At 38.3% G+C, this 20,322-nt stretch overlaps 1 protein-coding gene across 1 annotated transcript; it reads left to right on the forward strand.

The window, feature by feature from the left end:
- The first annotated feature begins 3,328 nt into the window (after nucleotides 1–3,328).
- On the forward strand, nucleotides 3,329–19,332 carry LOC128807689 (Y+L amino acid transporter 2-like). Its single transcript, XM_053978230.1, has 10 exons — nucleotides 3,329–3,387; nucleotides 7,999–8,516; nucleotides 9,896–10,021; nucleotides 12,641–12,785; nucleotides 13,653–13,776; nucleotides 14,501–14,604; nucleotides 14,881–14,977; nucleotides 15,999–16,148; nucleotides 18,381–18,564; nucleotides 19,241–19,332. The coding sequence occupies exons 2-10, from the start codon at nucleotides 8,015–8,017 to the stop codon at nucleotides 19,330–19,332; spliced, it is 1,524 nt and encodes a 507-aa protein (XP_053834205.1). The 5' UTR covers nucleotides 3,329–3,387; nucleotides 7,999–8,014.
- The last annotated feature ends 990 nt before the right edge of the window (nucleotides 19,333–20,322 follow it).

The raw sequence follows: 20,322 nt of genomic DNA on the forward strand, positions 1-20,322 counted from the left end.
TGAACTGGGTATTTGCCTTTTATCCTGCTTCTCTCTGGAAGCTGTAAAATTAAAGTTAGCTGAAACCAGGATTATGGTGCAATGGATGGCTGTGGTTTTCCAAGAGCAGACCTAATCGTGTCTAGCAGGGAGAGGTCTGAGGAAAGCTAGTGCCAGAACTGTGTGTTTCACTGCACATCACATTTTAAGCAACAATTGTTCATTATTATTGGTGCTTAAAATAAAATTTGTGTCTTGCAAGGTGGCAAAGTAACATTTCTTCAATGTGTGTCTAAAATTCATCATGTAGTAGGAACTTTCCTGAGGACCCACTGTAAGACAGCTACGTGAGGGAAAAGAGCATCCTGCAGCTTTCAAAGTCTCCCTGCTTACTCCTGCCTGTCAGTGCAGAACTAGCTTGGTTTCCCTTAATTACAATGTTAAATGTGGCCCTGTGAAGTCACATTCAGGAATGGTGCTGTCATACTGCTGCAATCACTATGGGCTGCTCCTCTTCATGTGCCATCACCCTGAGGTGCCACAACTGCAGAAAAAGTAATTTTCTACCCCCAGCTCCAAATATGCCCATGTCTGTAAAGCCATGAGCATTCCAGCCAAAGCCCAGGCCTCCAAGGAAACCCTGAGGTTATTCAGTATAAAAGCTCGGGCCAATCTCCCTCCTCTTTCCTTGGACCCTGAGCCTCCCTCCATGATGGAGTACAACCATAGAATAGTTCAGGTTAGAAATGACTGCTAAGGGTCAGCTTGTCCAGCCCTTCTGCCATGGCTAGGGACATCTTCAACTGGATCTGGTTGCTCAGAGCCCTGTCCAGTATGACCTCCAGGAGAGACACTACCACTCTGGGTGACATCAACCAGCCCTCTCCTACGTGTAAGGCACACACAAATTTCCTTAAGTGAAAGGTGGGAAGGGGCAGCCACAGCTGGGGCTTGAGAGATACAGACAAGGGCATAAGAATGATTTGGTGTCAGCATGGGAGGAGACAGGTTGAGGTTGTGTGCTTGGCCACACAGAGCTAAGGGTGTGTGGAGGTGACAAATGTGAGAGTCAGTATGAGCCACAGTCTGATGCTTCTGTTGTTTTACAGTTGTTTTAACAGTATTTTGCACATTCCTCACTTCTGCATTGCAATTTCTAAAAGATTTTTCTGCTTATTCAATCCAAGGGGAAATGCTGCTGATGTTTCAGACTTGACAGTAAAAGCTTTTCTCTGCGTTGTACCAGCTCACTGAAAGCCTTTCAAAATGTGCAAGTAGAAACATCTTTTTATGTGTACATGGGGGAAAATAGAAACATAGGACTACACATATTATTTTCTGTGTGTTGGCATTAGATTTTGTATGATATTTTAGCACCTATAGTATTTTTGCCACTTAGTAATGGCTGCTTCTTGTGCTCTGCTCCCATACCTGAAGTTAATGTGGTTGGAAGAAGTTTGTTGGTCTGTGAGCTATGTTCTCTCCTGCATCAACTTCATGGCAAAATAAGTAAAGATCCAATTTTACCAAGATGACACAAATGCTGGCCTTTGTTTGTCATTCAGAGTCTTGCAGCTAACGGTAGAGGGTGTTTGGCAGTGTGTTTTCAATCAGGGTTCAGTGTAAGTGCATCTGTTGTGGATGAGGACTGCAGGGCCCTGTGCTGGCTGAGGCACAGAGGGCAGAGTTACGGAACAGGAGGAAGCAGAGGACTTAGCAGGGGCACCACTGAGATGTTTGCTGCAGCTGAGCAATGGTATGAATGAAGAGGGCTCTGGAAATAATTAAAGTAGTCTTGTTTCCAGTGCAGAGTATGAAAAGCTTTCCTGACCAGTAATGGAAGTGTGGGCAAGAAACCAGAAAATGCCACAGGTTTATTCAGGCAAGCATGCCTTACTTTGCTGTTCAATCAGGAAATGTGTGTTTATATGTAACTAAGACACACAGAAGAATTACTGTGAACAGTAAGTTGGTATAGGAGCAGCTTCACAGCAAACATTCTTATCAAATCCTGAAATACTGTAAAAATGAGTAAGAAAAACTTGTTACAAAGGCATTCACATTCACTTCTTTACATTATCCATCTATGCAAGATTAAATGTAATTTTCCTTGGCAAAGGAACTAGATTTTGTGTTTACAGAATAAATGTTCAGGAAAAATCCTTTTTGTGCACAGTACATGCTTTATGATTGCTCAGTGTTGATTTGTGTCGTGTTCCTGTAAATAAATCTATGGCAAATGTCCAGTAGTGTGTAACCAGGAGGGTCAGACCAATAGAAACATGGGAGACATTAATGAAGAAAAAACTCTTGTTTCATGTTCCAAAATGCAGCTTCTACAGACTTGAAACAAAGGGCTGAGGCTGGCTCAGGAGCAGGATAAATGGACAATATAAAGGTGGTCTAACAGCAAAGTCCTTCAGTATAACACACAGTCAGAAAACCAATTTGATGCCCCAAATCAGAAACAGGATAAACTCAAGTTCAAATTTCAAAGTGAAAGTAATTGTGCATTCTTGAAAATATACATTCTGGGCTTTAGGCTATAGTTTGTGAACATTGCTTGGCAGAAGAAAAAGAACTTAAGATGACAGAGGCCCTGATTAAGGGACATGGTGCTCAGTCTCTGTTTGTCCAACAAGGAACAACATCCCTGCAAAACAATCCCGTTGCCAAAAGGCTTCCTGCTACATTATAATGTATGTAACCACAAACCTGCAGGCAGCTGGAATTGTGCAATCTTTTCAGAAAGACTTAGAGAGCTCTCATCCTTCATAGATAAAACAGCTTGAAAGCTGTTTATTCAAAGAATTTGTCCTATACCTGCTTTGAGTAGGGTTTTAAAAAAGCACAGCCATTTCTATGTAAACATTAACTGTATAGCTGTCTCAGTCTATGGCAAAAAGCATGTTTTTACCAGATGTTACTTTAAAATGAAGAAGCAGGAGGAGCACTGGCTCATAAAAGAAAGAAGATTACTTCATTTGGTCATGGTGGGTTACAGAATGGAACGTGCAACACGATTCTATGCTCCTGCTTGTTTTCTGGTTGGACTGCTCAGGTGTGTTGGAGGAATATCTGTGCTTGGATTCAAATATTTTACTTTCCTGTGTGGATTAGTGGTCCAATATGATGAAGTGCTGTTATCTCCTGCCTCAGCTCTAGTGACAAGACTCTTGACCTGCTGGATCAGCTCCTTCCAGATGCCCTTTGGCACATGAGTACATCATTCTTCACGGAAAACAAAAATCCCAGGTTAGTGCTCTTGCATTCATTAACTTTTTCCTCTGCCAAGAAGATTTTATTTTCTGGATGTTTACTTGTTTCAGTAGATATATACCATACTGGCTTTGCTACAGGATGTCACAGGACAACCTATTACTTCAGAAGACTAACTGAATACACTGGGTAAATAATTTCTTTCTTATATTATTTTTATCCTAGAGTTTTTTTTTAAAGCTTATTTAATTAAAGTAAGATCTTAACACCAGATCAGCCTGTTTTGTGTCTCATGCATCATGTCATAAATTATTATAAAAGACACAAATCTATAATACTGAATATAATAAAAATAATTGAGTTTATTAATATTTAACAATGCATAGATTAAACTTAGAAGAAAATTTGGAAAAAAAAAAACAGAAAAACATTTGGTTGTTTGAAATTAAATAATACCTATGAATTTCAGTTAACTACAACTTTTTTCTAGTCTACCCCTCCGAAATACTTTCTGATTTAGCAAGTTATGCCACCAGCATATACATCTTTGTGTAGTGGTAGTAAAAATTCCATTGTGGCTTTCTAAATCAGCAAGAAGGAATTAGACTGCATTAGTTATTCATGGTTTCAGTAACATACGGATGAAGGATTTTTCCCCCCCCCAACTTTCCTGTTGTTTTACTTCTATCACAACTTTCTTAGGAATAGAGAGCAGCAGTTGCCTGCTTCTGCTGGCTAATATCCTCAGTTGAGGCTGTTTGGGGAAACCACATTCCAGGAGAGTCAGATCTTTCCTGAAAGCTCCTATTGATTTTAATATTCATGCTACTGTAATAAAAATAGCAGGTAAGGCAAGGCTAAACAGAGAGTGAGAGAAGAGGCTATTCATATGGGTGTTAACTTACTCATCCTGATGAAACAGAGGTGTTTATTTAGAGCAGCAGCTTCAGAGAAGCACTGTTCTATTCCAGCAGCCTTTCTGCTAAAGGAAGCAAGCATATCACCTACCCTCTGGTAAGCTGCTGGCTTCTCTTTTTAATCCTTTCCTTAGGTTTGGGCTACAGTAGATTTTCTCTCCTGTGGGACCAAGACAGCAAGGACCTTCCTTAGCATCAGAAAGCTTTTATGCTTTGCTCTTCAGACTTCATATTCAAGAGTTACTAAAATACCTGTACTGGTAATTTTGCTGCCATAAAGTTTTATCATCACAATACCCAACCATGTTAAAACAGAATGCGAAGAACCTCAACTTTTTAATTAATGCATAAATTAAAATTTTCTGGTCTCAGGAAGCCACTCTGAATACTAGAAGATTCTCTGTAAATATTTGTCATCTATTATAATGCAGGATTTTACAACTGAAAATGGCCACCTCTGTAAGAAATCACCTTACAGCTCTGATGTTTGTCCCCAGTAAGCTATCTCAGTTAGTAGCTTTTGCTGTCTCTCACTTGAATTATGTGCACCCTCAAAATGTGACCTAAATGTCCAAATGATGGAGAAGAGCTATTGAAGCATTCTTGAACATGTAAGCTTCTCAGCTTAAGCTTCTTAACAGTTCAAGGCAGAAGCAACAGTGATGGTCCCAGAAAGGGGACATGATGGCATGAGGATGAAGTGACAGTGACAAAAGTAGGACAGGACTATTGACCAGGTTCAGTAGGAAAAAAATAGCAGAAGTTATAAATGAGATAAAGAGTTAGACAACAGACACTGGGTATATCCTTGAATAGTCTTCATCATTGCCTGGAATGTAAATGCAGTATATTCTTTATACGCTTGACAAAAAAATTATTCTTATGCTATTATACAGGGAGATCTGTACAGGAGATTATTTACCATATCCCACTAATTTTCTTAATAGCATGAAAACTTTGCTGAGAACAAGCATCAGTCACGACTCGGTGACTGTTTATTTAAGAATAAGTGACTTGTTTATTTAAGAAAGACATAGTCCTGAATAAAGAAATCTGTAACTGCTACAACATTGTGATTGCACTGAATGAAATCAGTGCACTGTCAAAGCTGCTAGAAATTGTTGTCTTGGTGGAGAAGGACAGGCAGAAGTTGTTTAAAAAATTTTGTTCAAAAATTTCTATTTCCAGGTGATATAAATTACTTACAATGAAGTTGCACATCTTGGTTATGGAAACTGAATCTCTTACCCTTTGATTCTCAGGCCATACCTATTTGTGGACTTATTTGAGGGTCTTGGTAAATGTTTTGCTGTGACATGCCCCAAAGTACTGAATTTTAAACTGTTTCTTCTAAATGTTTTTCCTTTCATAATGGTTTCATCCACAGTCACTTATTTGTGGAACAAATACTTCCCTACACAGTTCCAGTTACACATTTTTAGAAATTGGAAATAATCTTTTGGTTGCAAAAGAGATAAGAGAAAAATATGCAAAACATTGTGTTACTTAAGAATATAATTTAAACTTTACCTTTGTGCTCTCATGAAAGGTGCAGATTGTAAAAGTGCTACTAGGCTTCAATAGTATTGCAAGTTTAAATGATCAAATTCCCTTTAGCTAGCAGCCCATCTGTACTAGACATCCAAGTTCAGGTTTGATACCATGTACACAAGTTACCTGTACCTACCAATTACTTGATGTATTCTTTTTTACAGGAAAATAGCTGTATTTTACTTATCAGTGCGACTTCATTTCAGGAAAAGTGATAGCCACTGGGTTTGATCACTGCTTGCATAGCTCCACATTCACAATTCACCCGGGTAACAACTGCATTTTAAATTCCCATACCCTTTGAGCTGTGCTGACTAAAATAGTTGTGCATTTCAGCTCACAGCCAGAGCTCGCATTTAAAAATCTGAAAAAAAAAAAATTAAAAATCATACATCAAGCATAAGAAGCATGCAATCATTTTAAACCAGCTATGCTATAAAATGAGTATTATGCCCAGATTTTTAGCATGCTACTATCATGATGATCTCTCCAAACAGCTGCCATCATGGGAGGGGTTTCTGCTGATATTTCACGTAGCCATGAAGAACAGAAATGGAGGCTGCAGGTTCTGGAAGTATTGGCCTCTATTTTGGGGTGGGAGGGTGACTTTTTTCTCCTTTCTGTTACACAGAAGGAAATAGGTGAGGCTCATCAGGAATTTAAAGGAAGATACATGAATGGTGTATTGGATGCATGAAATTTCTCCCTGCAAAACAGGAGGTTATTTTTTATTCATAGAGGAATGATGTGAGAAGTAACAGGAGTCACTTGTGTGTGTGAGGAGGAGGTCAGGAAAAAAAAAGGGGAGACTGCAGTCATGCTTGGACACTTTTGACAAGAGCTCATATTTAACTTTATTCCAGTGTTCCCACAGTGTTCCTGTGGTTAGAGAAAGTGCCACTGGGATGAGAAAAGCATGTCATCTTTAAAGAGATTTGGTATCTTTTAATTTTTAGTACTCATCAGGCCTCATTTGTTATTTGATCAATTAGGAAAGTGAGTTGCATCAAAAAAGCTGAGAAGGAATACATAGAATTATAATATATTCAGGGTTGCTAAAACAGTCATACTTTACAAAGGAAAGCAAACCTTTCAGGAACTTTGGGGAGGGCAGGTTGTTTTAAACTGGCCACTGACCCACATTTTAACAACATACATTTATGAATCATGTGCAATGTATAAATGTAGTGTGTAAACATTTGTAATCAAATGGGTTTTGTTTTGCAAGTGTTGCGTGGATGAGCTTTGTTCTACTCAGGGAACTTGGATCTAGGTCATAGGATTTTGAGGAAATTATCTTCAGAAGTGTTTTAGAGTGTGTATGGAGGGGAGAAGGGAAGGAGAAATACCTTTTGAGATACCGTTTGAGACAGACACCAAAAATTAGCCATTGGTCTAAGCACCCTTATACATCAGCGGGACCCAAGAACTGAGACAGTCACTGCAGTCCAGGGTTCCTCATCCCCCGTGACCTCAGCCCTAGAGCAGTGCATGTGCGCACAAGGCAGAGTGATCCATGGAGCTGTGCAGTCAGGTCGTTCTTCCCAGCTCCCAGCACACTTGGATCTTGTCCTGTGAGCACCAGAGGGAGATGCTTTTACAGGCATGTTTTGTTGGACTCTTACACAGAAGCATTCCAGGGACAGAGTGTTCCAGACTCAGTCCCTGTGAATGTTAGTGGCTTCTCCTGAGTTAAGTGAGGTTAATAGCTAACCAATCTGCATTATTCACTGCAGCAGCAATCTCATCACTAGCAGCAGTAAAAGTTTTTTGTTTTTTTTTTTTTTTACCTTCATATTAACATTGATATTGTGAGGTTAGAGGTTTTGAGGCTTTTTTTTCTGTCTTTTCTCTGGTGTTTCCCAGCAGAACAGTTTTCAAGTGAATGTCACTTCATGAAACAAATAATAATGAAATTAAAATTCTTTCTGGGATAAGAACAAATTTTAGGAAGAGGTATTCTTGTAGAAGATACTCCAGCTGTATTAGAATGTGTTTCCAGGGATACAGTGTCTCCTTCTTCCTTAAAATATTTTCAATAACATAACGTAGAATTACAATTCAAGACAAATAATAATAGTGAACTGAGAGTTAACAAAACCTTCAGAGTCTATAACCAAAGACAGTGGCTTCATATTTATGCGTTGAAAAGGTATGCAACTGTGAAAGTTAAGAAAATTCACTAGCGTGCTGTTCCAGAACAGAATTTTGCAAGATAAAATCAGGCAAAATAGTTGTTCTTTGTATCACTTGTGCCTTGTATGTTAATTATCTTATCCATATCTCTGATGTCACATGCATCACAAAAGATATTCTCTCCTCTTGTTTTCAGGTAATGTGGTTTGAAGATGCCAACCCCTTGGCAAATATGCTGCAATAAAAAGTCCAGAACTGAGAATGCAAAAGCTGAAATGGACAATATGGCAGAGACAAGTGAAAAAATGCAGATGAAAAAAGAAATCACATTACTAAATGGAGTTTCTTTAATTGTAGGGAACATGATTGGCTCTGGTATATTTGTATCACCCCGAGGTGTTTTAATGTACAGTGCTTCCTATGGACTCTCGCTGGTCATCTGGGCACTTGGTGGGATTTTTTCCCTGTTTGGAGCTTTGTGTTACGTTGAACTGGGAACATCCATCATGAAATCTGGAGGCAGTTATGCCTATATTCTGGAGGCATTTGGGGCCTTTGTGGCCTTCATCAGACTCTGGTCTTCCTTGCTAATTATTGAACCAACAACTCAGGCTGTGATAGCAATCACATTTGCTAACTATATTGTTCAGCCAATTTTTCCTCACTGTGAACCACCATACGATGCAGTCAGGTTGATTGCAGCTGCGTGTATATGTAAGTAGTGATTGCCAGAAGTTAAGAACTGTAATTGTACATGGCCAGAGAAGGTTTTTCTATTTATTTGCATTCTGTGAAAATAATTATTACCTATCTAAAACATGTTTTTAGGAACTAATAATCTTTTATTCGGGTGTATTGTATTCGGGGCTGGTATTACTAGAGAGGAGAGGAGAATTACAACAATTTGGCAGAGAGAAATTGTGACTGCTGATTGAAGATACATGTATGTCTATGGTTTGCTGGTCTAACTGGCTGTTAGGACACTGTCATATGCACAGATTCATTTATGAAAATGAAGGCAAGAGGTTCTTTGAGTATGTGTGGTTGCATGCTAGTGCCCTTACTATATAGAATGATTTCTAAATTATTTTTGGTTTGAGCATTACAAAACCCTTTTTCTTCCTTTCAAAACTGAAGTTTAGATTATAGGAAACAGTAGCAAAGACCGAAATGACTTCTAGATAAGAAATTTGATCCATGCTTGAGAGCACTCTGGGTGACCATGCCACATTTGCTCTTCTCCAGCAGCTGGGCTTCATACCTGATACCAATGCACACCATGACCTTTCCTTTCCTCATCTATCTCTGTTTTGAATCATGGGATTGCAAGAGGGAGAAGTTGCCTGTGTTGCCCTGTGTGTGTGCTAGAGTGAGAGCAGATGGGCACATGGCTCAGCCCCTGGCTGGACCTGCTGCCAGCCAAGGGACAAACCTGACTACAGAGAATATGACAAAAGGAGGAAAGGAAAACTGTTTGATCCCACCCACTCTGCAACCAACTAATTTGGTATTTTTGTTAGATTCTGTCAAAAATGGGACTTGAGAGGACTCTGTAAGTGCGTGCTATGCAATCTTCAGACTCTAGGCCAAAATGTGAATGGCACAACTTCTAAACCATGAGCACAGAGTAATAGCATGCTAGCCTGGCTCAATTCAGTATCTTCTCATAGCATGCAAACTGTTTTTGTGGAGTTGTCCTTATTCTGTACCAAAACTAGAGCTTAACTCAGCATGAAGAAATTTTTGAAATACAGGATATAAAGAAATAATATCATTTGCATGTAAACAGCTCTTGTTGAGTTTAATAAAATTTAAATATTATTTAAAAGGAGAAGGAGTTAGTCCTAAATTTCAAAAATCAATATGTTTTGTCTTACCTACTGTCATGAAATCAGTATTCTTCAGAAAACTGTTGTGTAAATTTTAAACCAAGTATTTCATTTTAATAAATCTGGGTGGTCCTGAAGCAGTGAAATTTGATTCAGTTTTACTCCTTGGAAGAGTAGTGGTATCTGGATAGATGGGTTTGAAATATGACTTAAGTCATGTTAAACATCCAGTGCTCCTTTCATGTATATTCTTTTTCTCTGCAGGTTCCTTAACATTTATTAACTGTGTTAATGTAAAATGGGGTACCCGTGTACAAGACGTTTTCACATATGCAAAAGTCATGGCTCTTATCTTGGTGATATCGGTTGGCCTTTACAAAATTGGCAAAGGTAAGAATAATTTTCATTTACCTAAATTCTATGAAATTAATAATATATGATGATTTCAAAATCCATGTAGGGAGATCTTTAAGACTTCCATATGAAGGGTTGCTTATTCTGGAAAAAAAAAAAAAAAAGTCTGCCATAGAAAGATCAGATGTATTTTATGGCTTGTCAAGCAATAGGGGGTTAATTATTCAGGCCAAGTCCTGTGCTGCTTGGTCTGAATAGCAAATAGCAGCTGAATTAACATCACTTTACTACTGATTAGTTAAAGTCAGCCTCAGTGTCTGACTCACGCATTACTACCTGTCCTATAACAGGACAGGGAAACAAATTGCATTGCTCCTCACAGTTCCCCGCACCACCATTCTCTCCCCACCTCACCCCACCAGCACCACCCCCCAGCCAAAGAACCCTGCCCAGAAGACGACCAGAGGGGGTAAATCATAGCTGGGATTTGTGGGAGGGCATGTTTGTTCCTAGAAATAAAGACTGTAACTGCAGTTCTGTGAATCACTGTGGTATAGTGTTACTGTAAGGCATCACAGGGCAGATGAGCCACCTCCTATCAGCAATAACTGGACTGAACTGAACACACTGAAAAGCTGGAGAGCAATTTAGTCTGGTGTTACCTCAGAGCTTTGCATATGGCAATAGATTTGATTTTATTAATTTGGACTGCTGGCACAGTGAATTCTCTTCTAGTTCTACCTCTGCTGCCTAGATTACTAAGGTTTTTACATTTTCATTTCCTTTGGAATTCTTAAATCTCATAGCCATTTGACCTTTATTCCATTGAAATAAAGGTAGTTTCCCCTCCTCAGTTTAGGAATTATCTTTTTCTCCTGCTAAATTAGCTTACAAAACCTAACAAGTATGCTTTCTTTTCCATGTTTGCTGGGCTCCTCCTTTGCTTGGCTGCAGTTGCATCAGCTGTTACACTGTAAAGCTACATTAGACTTTAGGAAAGCTTTCTTGTCTGTCTAAGCCATTACCTCTGCATGTCAGTTGTCACCAGTTGGTTGAAGTCTGAAGACACCTGGACAACCAAACCCAGCCCTAAGGGCAGAGACATGAAAATTCAAAGAAGCATTACTTAAGGGTCACAGTTGCACGAAGGAGTAGTTCCCCTCATAAAACTGCTGCAGTTTTGCAAAAGTGTGATTCTGTGATGTCACCTCTGTAGCAGCACTGCCCCTGCTTTCAAACTGCCTCCTTCAAAATTCCCTCACCTCCTGCTCACTGGTGTGCTGTTGGATCTAGGGGCTGCTCCCTCTGGTCCCACATACTGCCTATTTTGTTCCCTCTGCATTGCTCTATGGGCTCAGAGAGCGTAGAGTAAACATTATGGTGAGGCACACAAAATGTTGAGAGCTTTTACTGGTAGTAAAGGTCTTATCTCTGCTTTGTTTAAGCAGAACCAAGCACTTAAATATAGGAAAGACTGGGAGGAGGAATTATGTAGATTTCCGGAGGAAGCTGTGATCAGGTCAATGACCCTTTTAAACTCAGCAGCTCTTTTAATGAAAAGAACAGTTATGTTTTAGCCCTGCCATATTCTTTTTGATGTGCTTAGACACACTTTTTGTGTTAAAAGACTGTAAATATATCTGATTTCGAGTATGAGCTGTCTTTAGCAAAAAAAACCAAAAAACTTTTCTTGAACATTTTGGGTTTTTCTTTCCTTTACCTTCCAACCATTTGCTTCTCCAAAGTATGTGTACATCTCAAACTTCTCTTCTTTGGTTCAAACAGTCTCCTGCTCTTCGATGACTGAATTGCTTTTCTAGTATCTGTAAACTCCTTAGTTGAATAAGTGCTTTCATTTTACAAAAAAAGACATTAATTTCTTTCCTAATTGAGGTTTCAGCATGTTTCTGTCTTCTCTTAATACTTAACCCACTTCCATTTTCATTAGATAGTGGACTTTCCTTCTGCAATCTCAGTAAGGCCTTTCTTCCCCTTTCCAGCATGGCAGTGAAGGCTTATGCAGTTTCACTAACATTTTTCCTATTCTGCAGACTTCTGTAGGCTGTCATCTCAACCGATGGAGCTAAACTAAAGCAGAATTTTGAAAGGAAAGATTTTTAATCTCATCTCTTAGTTTTGGGGAACACTCTTGTGGGTCAGAGCATCCCACTGAAAACCAAGCCTAAAGGAGGTCCCCCTCTAGTGGCCACTAATTCATCTGATGAAAATAAAAGCACAGCTATTAGGAAGAAATACGAGACAGATTCAGGAACTGAAAATGGCTTTGCCAAATACCTCATCCTGGCTGGCAGGGTACTGCATGCCCTTGGTATGGCTCCCTCCTTCGGTAGAGTCAGCAGTAATGTCAGAAGAGGACTTTGTGAATTCTGGTAGAATACAAAAGTCACATCCAAATAACAAACACATGAAAATGTTCTGTTTTCTCCCTGTGCAAGTGTAGCTGTCTGAACATCTGGCTGAAACTCTCTTGTTTGTTAATTAAAAATGTAATTTGTGCATTTTTAGATACAGCAATGAAACCTGGATGCAGTGGGGTGTTATTTCCTTTTGGCTAGCTGACACTTCAGGTGTAGTGCCCTTCTAAATTGCAATCCTTGAAATGTAACAGCCAATTGGCACCTGCCATTTGTACAGGGGAAATCGAAAACCTGAGAGATCCGTTTGAGGGTTCAGCAACAAACCCAGGGATGATCGCCCTGGCTCTCTACTCTGCCCTCTTCTCCTACTCAGGATGGGACACGCTCAACTATGTCACTGAGGAAATGCAGAATCCTGAGAGGTAAACACAGGCTTTTCCTTTGAACCACTGACAGGTGATGGCAGGACAAGCCACTCTGTATTTGTTTCTGATTAGTCAAACTATTTTCTCTTCTCTTCAAATGAAGGAGTAACTAGGAGAACTCTTTCTGATTATTGTGCTCATTTATCAGTTGTATCACACTAATGAATCAGTTACCTGTATATATGTATTCTAAATCTTACACTTCAGACTACAATTTTTAAAGAAGGAGAACAAATCCCTGCTGAAAGCAAGGAAAAGCAAAGGTACATCTAGCCCTCTAAAATTCTTTGCATCTTTTCAGTTAGGCATCTTTTCGGTTAGGCAGAATTATTTTTCCAAGACATTTTTTTGTCACCAGTAGAGTAAGACTGTGTCAGATTTATGGCTTTTATGATGTGATCTTCAGCATTATTGTTTATGGGCACATACCATCTCCTCCCTTCTGCAGGGATGTCAGCCCTGTGGGAGTTGGTTTGAGTCAGCCACTCAAGTCCATCGTGTCTTGGGACATGCATAGGTTATGAGTCAGGGGAAAAAATGCCCCAATCAAGAAAATACCTGAGTCTGCACTTAAATCTCATTGTTTCACAGCTCTCTTAGATTGCTGCATATAACAGACAGTGTATTAAATTTACATGTATGAATGTTATAAGGATTTTTTTTAAACTTGTGACAGACACACAAGCAACAAACTAAGCTTTTTATGGCATTGTTTCATGCATGGCTGCATGTTATTTTGTAACCCCATGATTCAAAATGATGGATTGCAAGACATGATGGAGGTATACATTCTGGGAATAATCTTCTATTTAAGTATTTCTCATGTAAATAACATGGAATAATTTTTCCATTTTCCTTTTGCAGGAACCTACCTCTTTCTATTGCAATTTCAATGCCTCTTGTAACTATTATTTACTTATTGACTAATATAGCATACTATGTAGTGCTGGACATGACAGCTCTCCTCACAAGTGATGCGGTGGCTGTGGTAAGTTGTGGAACATAACCCAAACAAAAGACACCACAGGAAAATGTCAGGTAGCATGCTTGGCAAACAGTTGAAATACTGTCATGCTGAAGGCTGCTTAAAACATTTTTTCATGTAACAGTACCAGTATATTAGAAGGTGCATATCAAGAACATATCCAATAAAAATGCTCTTGAAAAATTGTCTTTTATACTTTGTAAATCCTGCTCTTAACACTACATCATAGGAAAGATGTTTTTGTCAGGATCAAAGAGCTTTAGAAAGTCTGGGTGGTTGAAGAAACAGTGTTTTTTGTCATCATTCTAATGTACAGTGTGTAATGTTTAACACTGAACGACCACAGCAATATTTTCAGTGCAGAACTGTGCACTGAAATGTTTTTTAAAACTTTTTCAGTATTTTATACAGAAATAAAATGATAATTCATGGATTACTAGAGTTGGGATTTGTCAGAATACTTTAAAGCCAATACATCATCCTCTTTCCCATAATTGAATTAATCTAGGCTTGGATTTTTTTAAAATATTTTTTAATGTATCTGCCAATTTTATTTTGATGCTGATCAGCTTTTCCAAATTCTAGTTTTTTAAGTCACTGTTGGGTATCATAGAAAAGCATGGCTATGACACTACGTTTGGGATGATGTGTTTTCATGAGAGTTTCTCATAATTATCCATGTGCCTAACATAAAGGGCCTCACCATTATTTTTTTTTTCTGTTACAGACATTTGGAGCTGAAACCCTTAGTCATGCCAAGTGGATAATTCCTATAGCAGTGGCCATGTCTTGCTATAGTGGCTTAAACTCATCAATTATTGCAGCATCTCGGTATGAAATAAAAGATTTATTTTAAATAGTTGAAAATGAATCATTAATCTGCATGCTTTACTACTGTTTGGTAATTTTTGACATGTGAAGTCATACATTTATGATGGAGGTATTGTTACAATCAGATGTCTTCTCATGATCAACACCATTTGATAAACTAAAGCCACTTGAGAAGAGAGCAGCACTTACAAGAGAGTAATAAAAGAATTATTTCTTTGCTTTGTCAGGAAGCCAAAAAGCTATTCCTATGGTTGAGTTTCCTTAGTCTTTTTTTAGGCTTTTCTATGTTGGAGCCAGAGAAGGACACCTCCCTGTCAGTCTGAGCTTGATTCACATAAAGTGCTTCACACCAGTCCCTGCTCTGCTGTTCAACGTAAGTGACACCCCCGCCTCGTGCCTGGCTGGGACAGCAGGGGTTTGGACCTTGGGTAAAATATCTCTGCTCTGCCCTGGACTTCTCACAGACTTCTCCTGCCCTGGAGACATCTTTTGTATATGCCCACAATTTCTAAAACTCATTGAGGGGGTGGGAGTGGTGTTATTTTGTCTGATAGAGGGGTTTTTTTCAGTGGAAAGAGAATGGCTTGATTCGTGTTCATATGCTCTCCAAACACTATTAGTGAGAAGTACAATAGCATTGCTGAGAAAACAGAGAATAGCTAAAGATGTAATGGCATAGAGAAGAGCTGTTTAAGTCTTTAATATGAGCTGTTAAAGAGGAGAATATGTCAGGAACATCTCTTTGACCCTGCTGTAGGCTGATGTTCTACAACTGTAGTTATAACAGGAGAGACAAAGCTCTTAAAATTAAATTTCTACCATTGGATGCCTGTAGCCCTTTTGACTTTTTTTTTTCTGGTGTCACTATACAAATGAGCTCTTGTGACACAAAATTGTGGAACCATAAGTTATAGAATTACAGGAAATTATTTTCATAAATAATCCATGTATTTGAACGTGCATTTTATTTGGTGTCTGCCATTGTCCTCTGTTACATATCTTTTATGATTAGATTGCCATACTCATCCTGTTTGGCACCAAATAATTTACTAAAAATTATAATCTCATTATGAAGACTCTTCTCATAGGGACTCTTGTTTGCACTAGCAAGTTGATTTATGCTCTCTTAATATACCACCATTCACATTTTTCATGTGGAAAGTGGAAGTTTTTTCTGCTCATCTGTTAAAATAAACATTGAATTCCTAGTGGTTTAGGTTTTTCTGTGCAGACAGTATAACACACCTGCAGGGCACAGAATTTACTCTAATGGTCTCAATTTATGAGTGGACTGATATCCTAAGCTCATACAAATAGGTTGGAAACAGGCCAGTTTATAATTTTACTCAGTCTTTATTTTCACATTAAAAAGTCTTTGTTTTTATTATCTCTAGGGCTTAATGACTTTGCTTTATCTCCTTGTGGAAGATGTTTTCCTCCTTATTAATTACTACTGCTTCAACTACTGGCTCTTTGTGGGTCTATCTATTGCAGGACTAATATATCTAAGATATACTCAGCCACACAGACCACGGCCTGTTAAAGTAAGTAAAAAAGACAGGAAGAAAGCTCTAAAAGCCAGCTAATGCATGTGTTTATATGATTTTTAATATCACAACCATAACAGTACGAGTTAATATTATAGATTATTTATTAGCCATAGAAATTTTTTCAAAATACAAGATGATGGAGCAAAACCCATTAGAGTCCGCAAGAACATCTGTTCTGGTAGTTTTGCAGTGAGATTGAAATGATATATACAGTTTATTCTTCTTTTATTCAGATTTATAATATTTTTTGTTTCAAAACAAATAAGGAATAAATAAATGTCTGAGGTTTCTAGCCCATCCTGGAAGAACAGCAGACCTCAGCAGAGCTGGTGATGGAGGCTCCAGAGAGGCTAACACTCTGATCAAACCTACATGATTTAACAAGAACAGTAAAATGCCTCCAAAGCCCATGAATGTCCACAATTCTGCCCACACAGAAGTTAGCTTAAATAATCAAATATATTTTGAATGTTCCCTCCCACTGGGTAGTGGTCATAGACCATAAAATGCAAGTTTAATGATTGACTTAGAAGAGCATTTGAATATCGGTTAGACATGGGAGACTGCACAGAAACAAAGTGTGCCTAAAGCCTGTTTCTAGTTTTAATCCAGTGATTGTCCAGGAAGCAAGGATGGAAACACACAGCAGGCACACAAACCCATGCACTGGTTCCTGTTTGTTGGCTTGGTAACCTGCATTTTGGCTCTGCAGTGATGCAGTAAAAATCAAGAGAATTACAAATTAACACCCCCCAAATATTTCTTCTTTGTCAATATCTCTTCCTAAACTCCTGCATCATTTTTACAAACATATTTTCTTTCCATTTGTGTAACATCCTGATTAATTTTTTAAAAGTTCAAACAAAGGCATAGAATATCCTAAGCACCTCCTGCTAAAAACCTTCTCCATTTTCCACAGCAGACGAAATTTTCCTGAAGCATGCTCACACTCAATTTCCAATCTTTCCCACAAAATATGTGTAAGACAAAGACTTATTGGCAGTTTTGCCTCTGACTCTACTAAGGATTACAGTCAGATTTTACACAAAGACTGTTTAATTCCTGTCAGCATTTGCCAGCTTAGTCAACACCACAACTCCTCCTACACCATTTCCTTTTCTGAAATGTAGCAATTGGTTTTCATCAACTTACATTTTTAACATTTATAAGGAAAAACAAGTATTTATACCAGTAAACTCTCACCAATTTCAGCTGGTATTCAAATGTCAACTCCTGGACTTTTACAAGGCTCACTACAAGAGGCAGTTAAAAAAATATTAGTGAAAAATAAATTGATAAAGAGGTTTTTGAAACTTTCATAGAACCATAGAACCATAAAATGTCAAGGTTTGGAAGGGACCTTGAAGATCTCCTAGTCCTAACCATCCCTGCCACAGGCAGGGACAACTTCCACCAGACCAGATTGCTCAAGGATTTATTCAACCTAGCCTTGAACTACTGCCAGAGTTGGGGTATCCACAACCTCCTTGGGTAACCTGTTCCAGTGTCTCACCACTTTCACAGTAGAGAATTTCTTCTTAATACCTAACCTAAATTTCTCCTCTTTCAGTTTGTACCCATTATTCCTTATCCTATCACTGTTCCTGATGAAACATCCGTCGCCAGCTTCCCTGTAGGCCCCCTTAAGACAGTGGAAGGTTGCTACAAGGTGTCCATGAAACCTTTTCTTCTCTTGGCTGAACAGCCCCAACTTTCTCAGCCTGCTGTCATAGGGAAGGTGCTCCCGTCTTCTTATCAGCTTTGTGGCCCATCTTTCCTTATTTGTGATATGATATTTAAGTGCCCGCAAAAATGGTTGTAAATCAGTCCATTAGTTCTAGAACATCAGGATGGTAATTGACGGTCTAGTGAGGTAGTTCCCAACCAAAACTACACATAACAATTCAGAACTGAAGTTGGAGAGAAAGCTACCCATTATTTAAAGTATCTCCTTCAAAGGTTGGTCTTTTACTAATTGTAAAGGAACTGAGTTTATGCAGACCTGAAAACAAGAAAATAGGCAGACGCTCAGATGTGCACCAAATAAGAGGTTCTCAGCAGTGTACACGGAAGCTAATAAATTATGCTGATTGTAAGCAATCAAAAAGATTCAGCACATGCTTTTATTATTGACATTTCTAACTTCAATCTGCAAAGCCTGTATTTTTACAATACAGTGTTTGTTGCATCTTTTAACAAATGCTGTATTTTTTTTTGTCTCCACAGCTTAGCCTCTTCTTCCCTATAGTATATTGTTTGTGTTCCCTATTCCTGATTATAATGCCTCTCTACAGTGACACAATCAATTCCCTTATTGGCATTGGTATTGCCCTCTCAGGCATTCCTGCATATTATTTGGGAGTCTATCTGCCAGTTGAAAAACGACCTAAATGTCTACTTTGGCTCTCTGGTAAGCAACATCATATCCCAGTCACCATGTCAAAACCTTGGTCAGAAGAAGGAAAGAGTAATTTTTCCCCAAATCCTTTTTTTTATGAAGTTTTGCTATGCTTTGGTATGTGGCATGTCTGAGATCATCTGCTTTATCACATGGTCCTGAAAATAAAACCATGCTTACCTGTACACAACATTCCAATATGTGGGTGTCATAACTATGCTGGCTCTATAAAAGCCATGTAGGATTGTGAATACTAAACCTAATCTTTTTAAAACCCTGATACCAGAATATCTTTGCTTCACTTTCCATCCAAGGAATGGAACAATCCAAATCAGAGGAGTGCACAGATTTTCAGAAACAATTAAATCATTAATTATTGGCTTGAAGGGTAGTTTCCAGTCCTCAAATTCAGGCAGTCTTGAAAAGCAAATCTTTAATATTTTTATTTATTATACTTTAAATTCAGCTATCAATTCAATGAAAATGTTGATGAAAATCAGATTAAACAAGAATTTCAATTTAATTATTGACTTCTTTTGCCTTTAGCTATTTATAACTTATGCTTAATTCTATTGATTAAAGTGTTTCAAGATTTTCCTAATATCTGTGTAGTGTTTTCAAATCCTCAAAATTCAGATGTATGTCTAAGATATATTTAAATTTCTGTCACACATTTTTGCCAGTACAGCTACAACAACAAAGTATGTTCAGATGCTCTTCTACTGTGCTCTGTCAGACCTGGACATAGACGTGGAACCCAAAGCAGCTAAGAGTAAATAGAGTTGCCTCAACATCGAGAACTGTGCCTTGATGTCTCCTATCTGGAACAATCTTTATCATGTGAAGTTCTCCCCATATGTTCAGTCATACTAGAGCACTAAGCACTGTACTGTGCATCAGTTTGATGTTAGTTAAGTTGTGATGGTTTTATAAAACACTCTGTTTCCCAGATTTCTTTTTAAAATTCTGTTTGTTAATATTGACTTATCATGTAAAATGTTGAAACTATCAAGCACTTGGTTGGAAAGGATGAAAGTTTGACAAGTCTCACAGATACGTATGCTTGGCAGAAAGCTCATTGAATGTAGAATCTGAGAATGAAATAGAGATGGAAGCAAGTTTTGATATAGAAGAACAATAGATGTCTAAATTGACAATTGCTGAGCCAGTCATTACTGAACAACTAAGAAAGCAAAAGTTAAGTCGAGTTCGAAGGGGGTTTTATGACTAGAGCAAAATATATGTTGACCACAAATAAAAAGATGTTTTTACCAAGCAGAAATAGGTCTTAGGAAAAGTGGAAAGACACCATAGGGAAACAAGCAAGCCGATGTGGCAAGTAGAAAAAAGGTCTAAGAATTTTCTGCTGCAAGAAAACTGAAAAACAACTTTAAGCTTAAACTGTAACATACTAGCTCACATGATTGGATAGTATTAACCATAATATGGTAATGATAGTAGTTATGATAGGCTATAGGTAATAGTAAAGGTATTGATTGGTTATGCATTAAGATGCTCAGCAAAGAAAAATATATAATGCAATGTAACCAAAACTAAAGGGTCTTCAGGTTTGTCTTTAGCTGGAGCTGACAGGTGTAGGTGTGGCTCTGTCACCCATGACCCAAGACTGCTTTAAAATCTTGTATACAATAAACAGCATTTTGAAGACGTGCCTGTAGTCCCTCATCTCTCGTCTCAGGCTCTTACTAATGGCGCCCACATTTTAGTAGGCAAACTCGGACTTTTAGCAGTAAGCAACCTCCTGGTGAA

The sequence above is a fragment of the Vidua macroura genome, chromosome 1 (genome assembly GCF_024509145.1).
Source record: "Vidua macroura isolate BioBank_ID:100142 chromosome 1, ASM2450914v1, whole genome shotgun sequence".
NCBI classification, from domain to species: domain Eukaryota; kingdom Metazoa; phylum Chordata; class Aves; order Passeriformes; family Viduidae; genus Vidua; species Vidua macroura.

Coding starts and splice junctions, on each gene's coding strand:
- LOC128807689 (XM_053978230.1), top strand. CDS start 8,015: ATGCCAACCCCTTGGCAAATATGCTGCAATAAAAAGTCCAGAACTGAG. Junction 12,786..13,652: donor GAAATGCAGAATCCTGAGAG/GTAAACACAGGC, acceptor TTCCTTTTGCAG/GAACCTACCTCTTTCTATTG. Junction 18,565..19,240: donor ATGTCTACTTTGGCTCTCTG/GTAAGCAACATC, acceptor TTGCCAGTACAG/CTACAACAACAAAGTATGTT.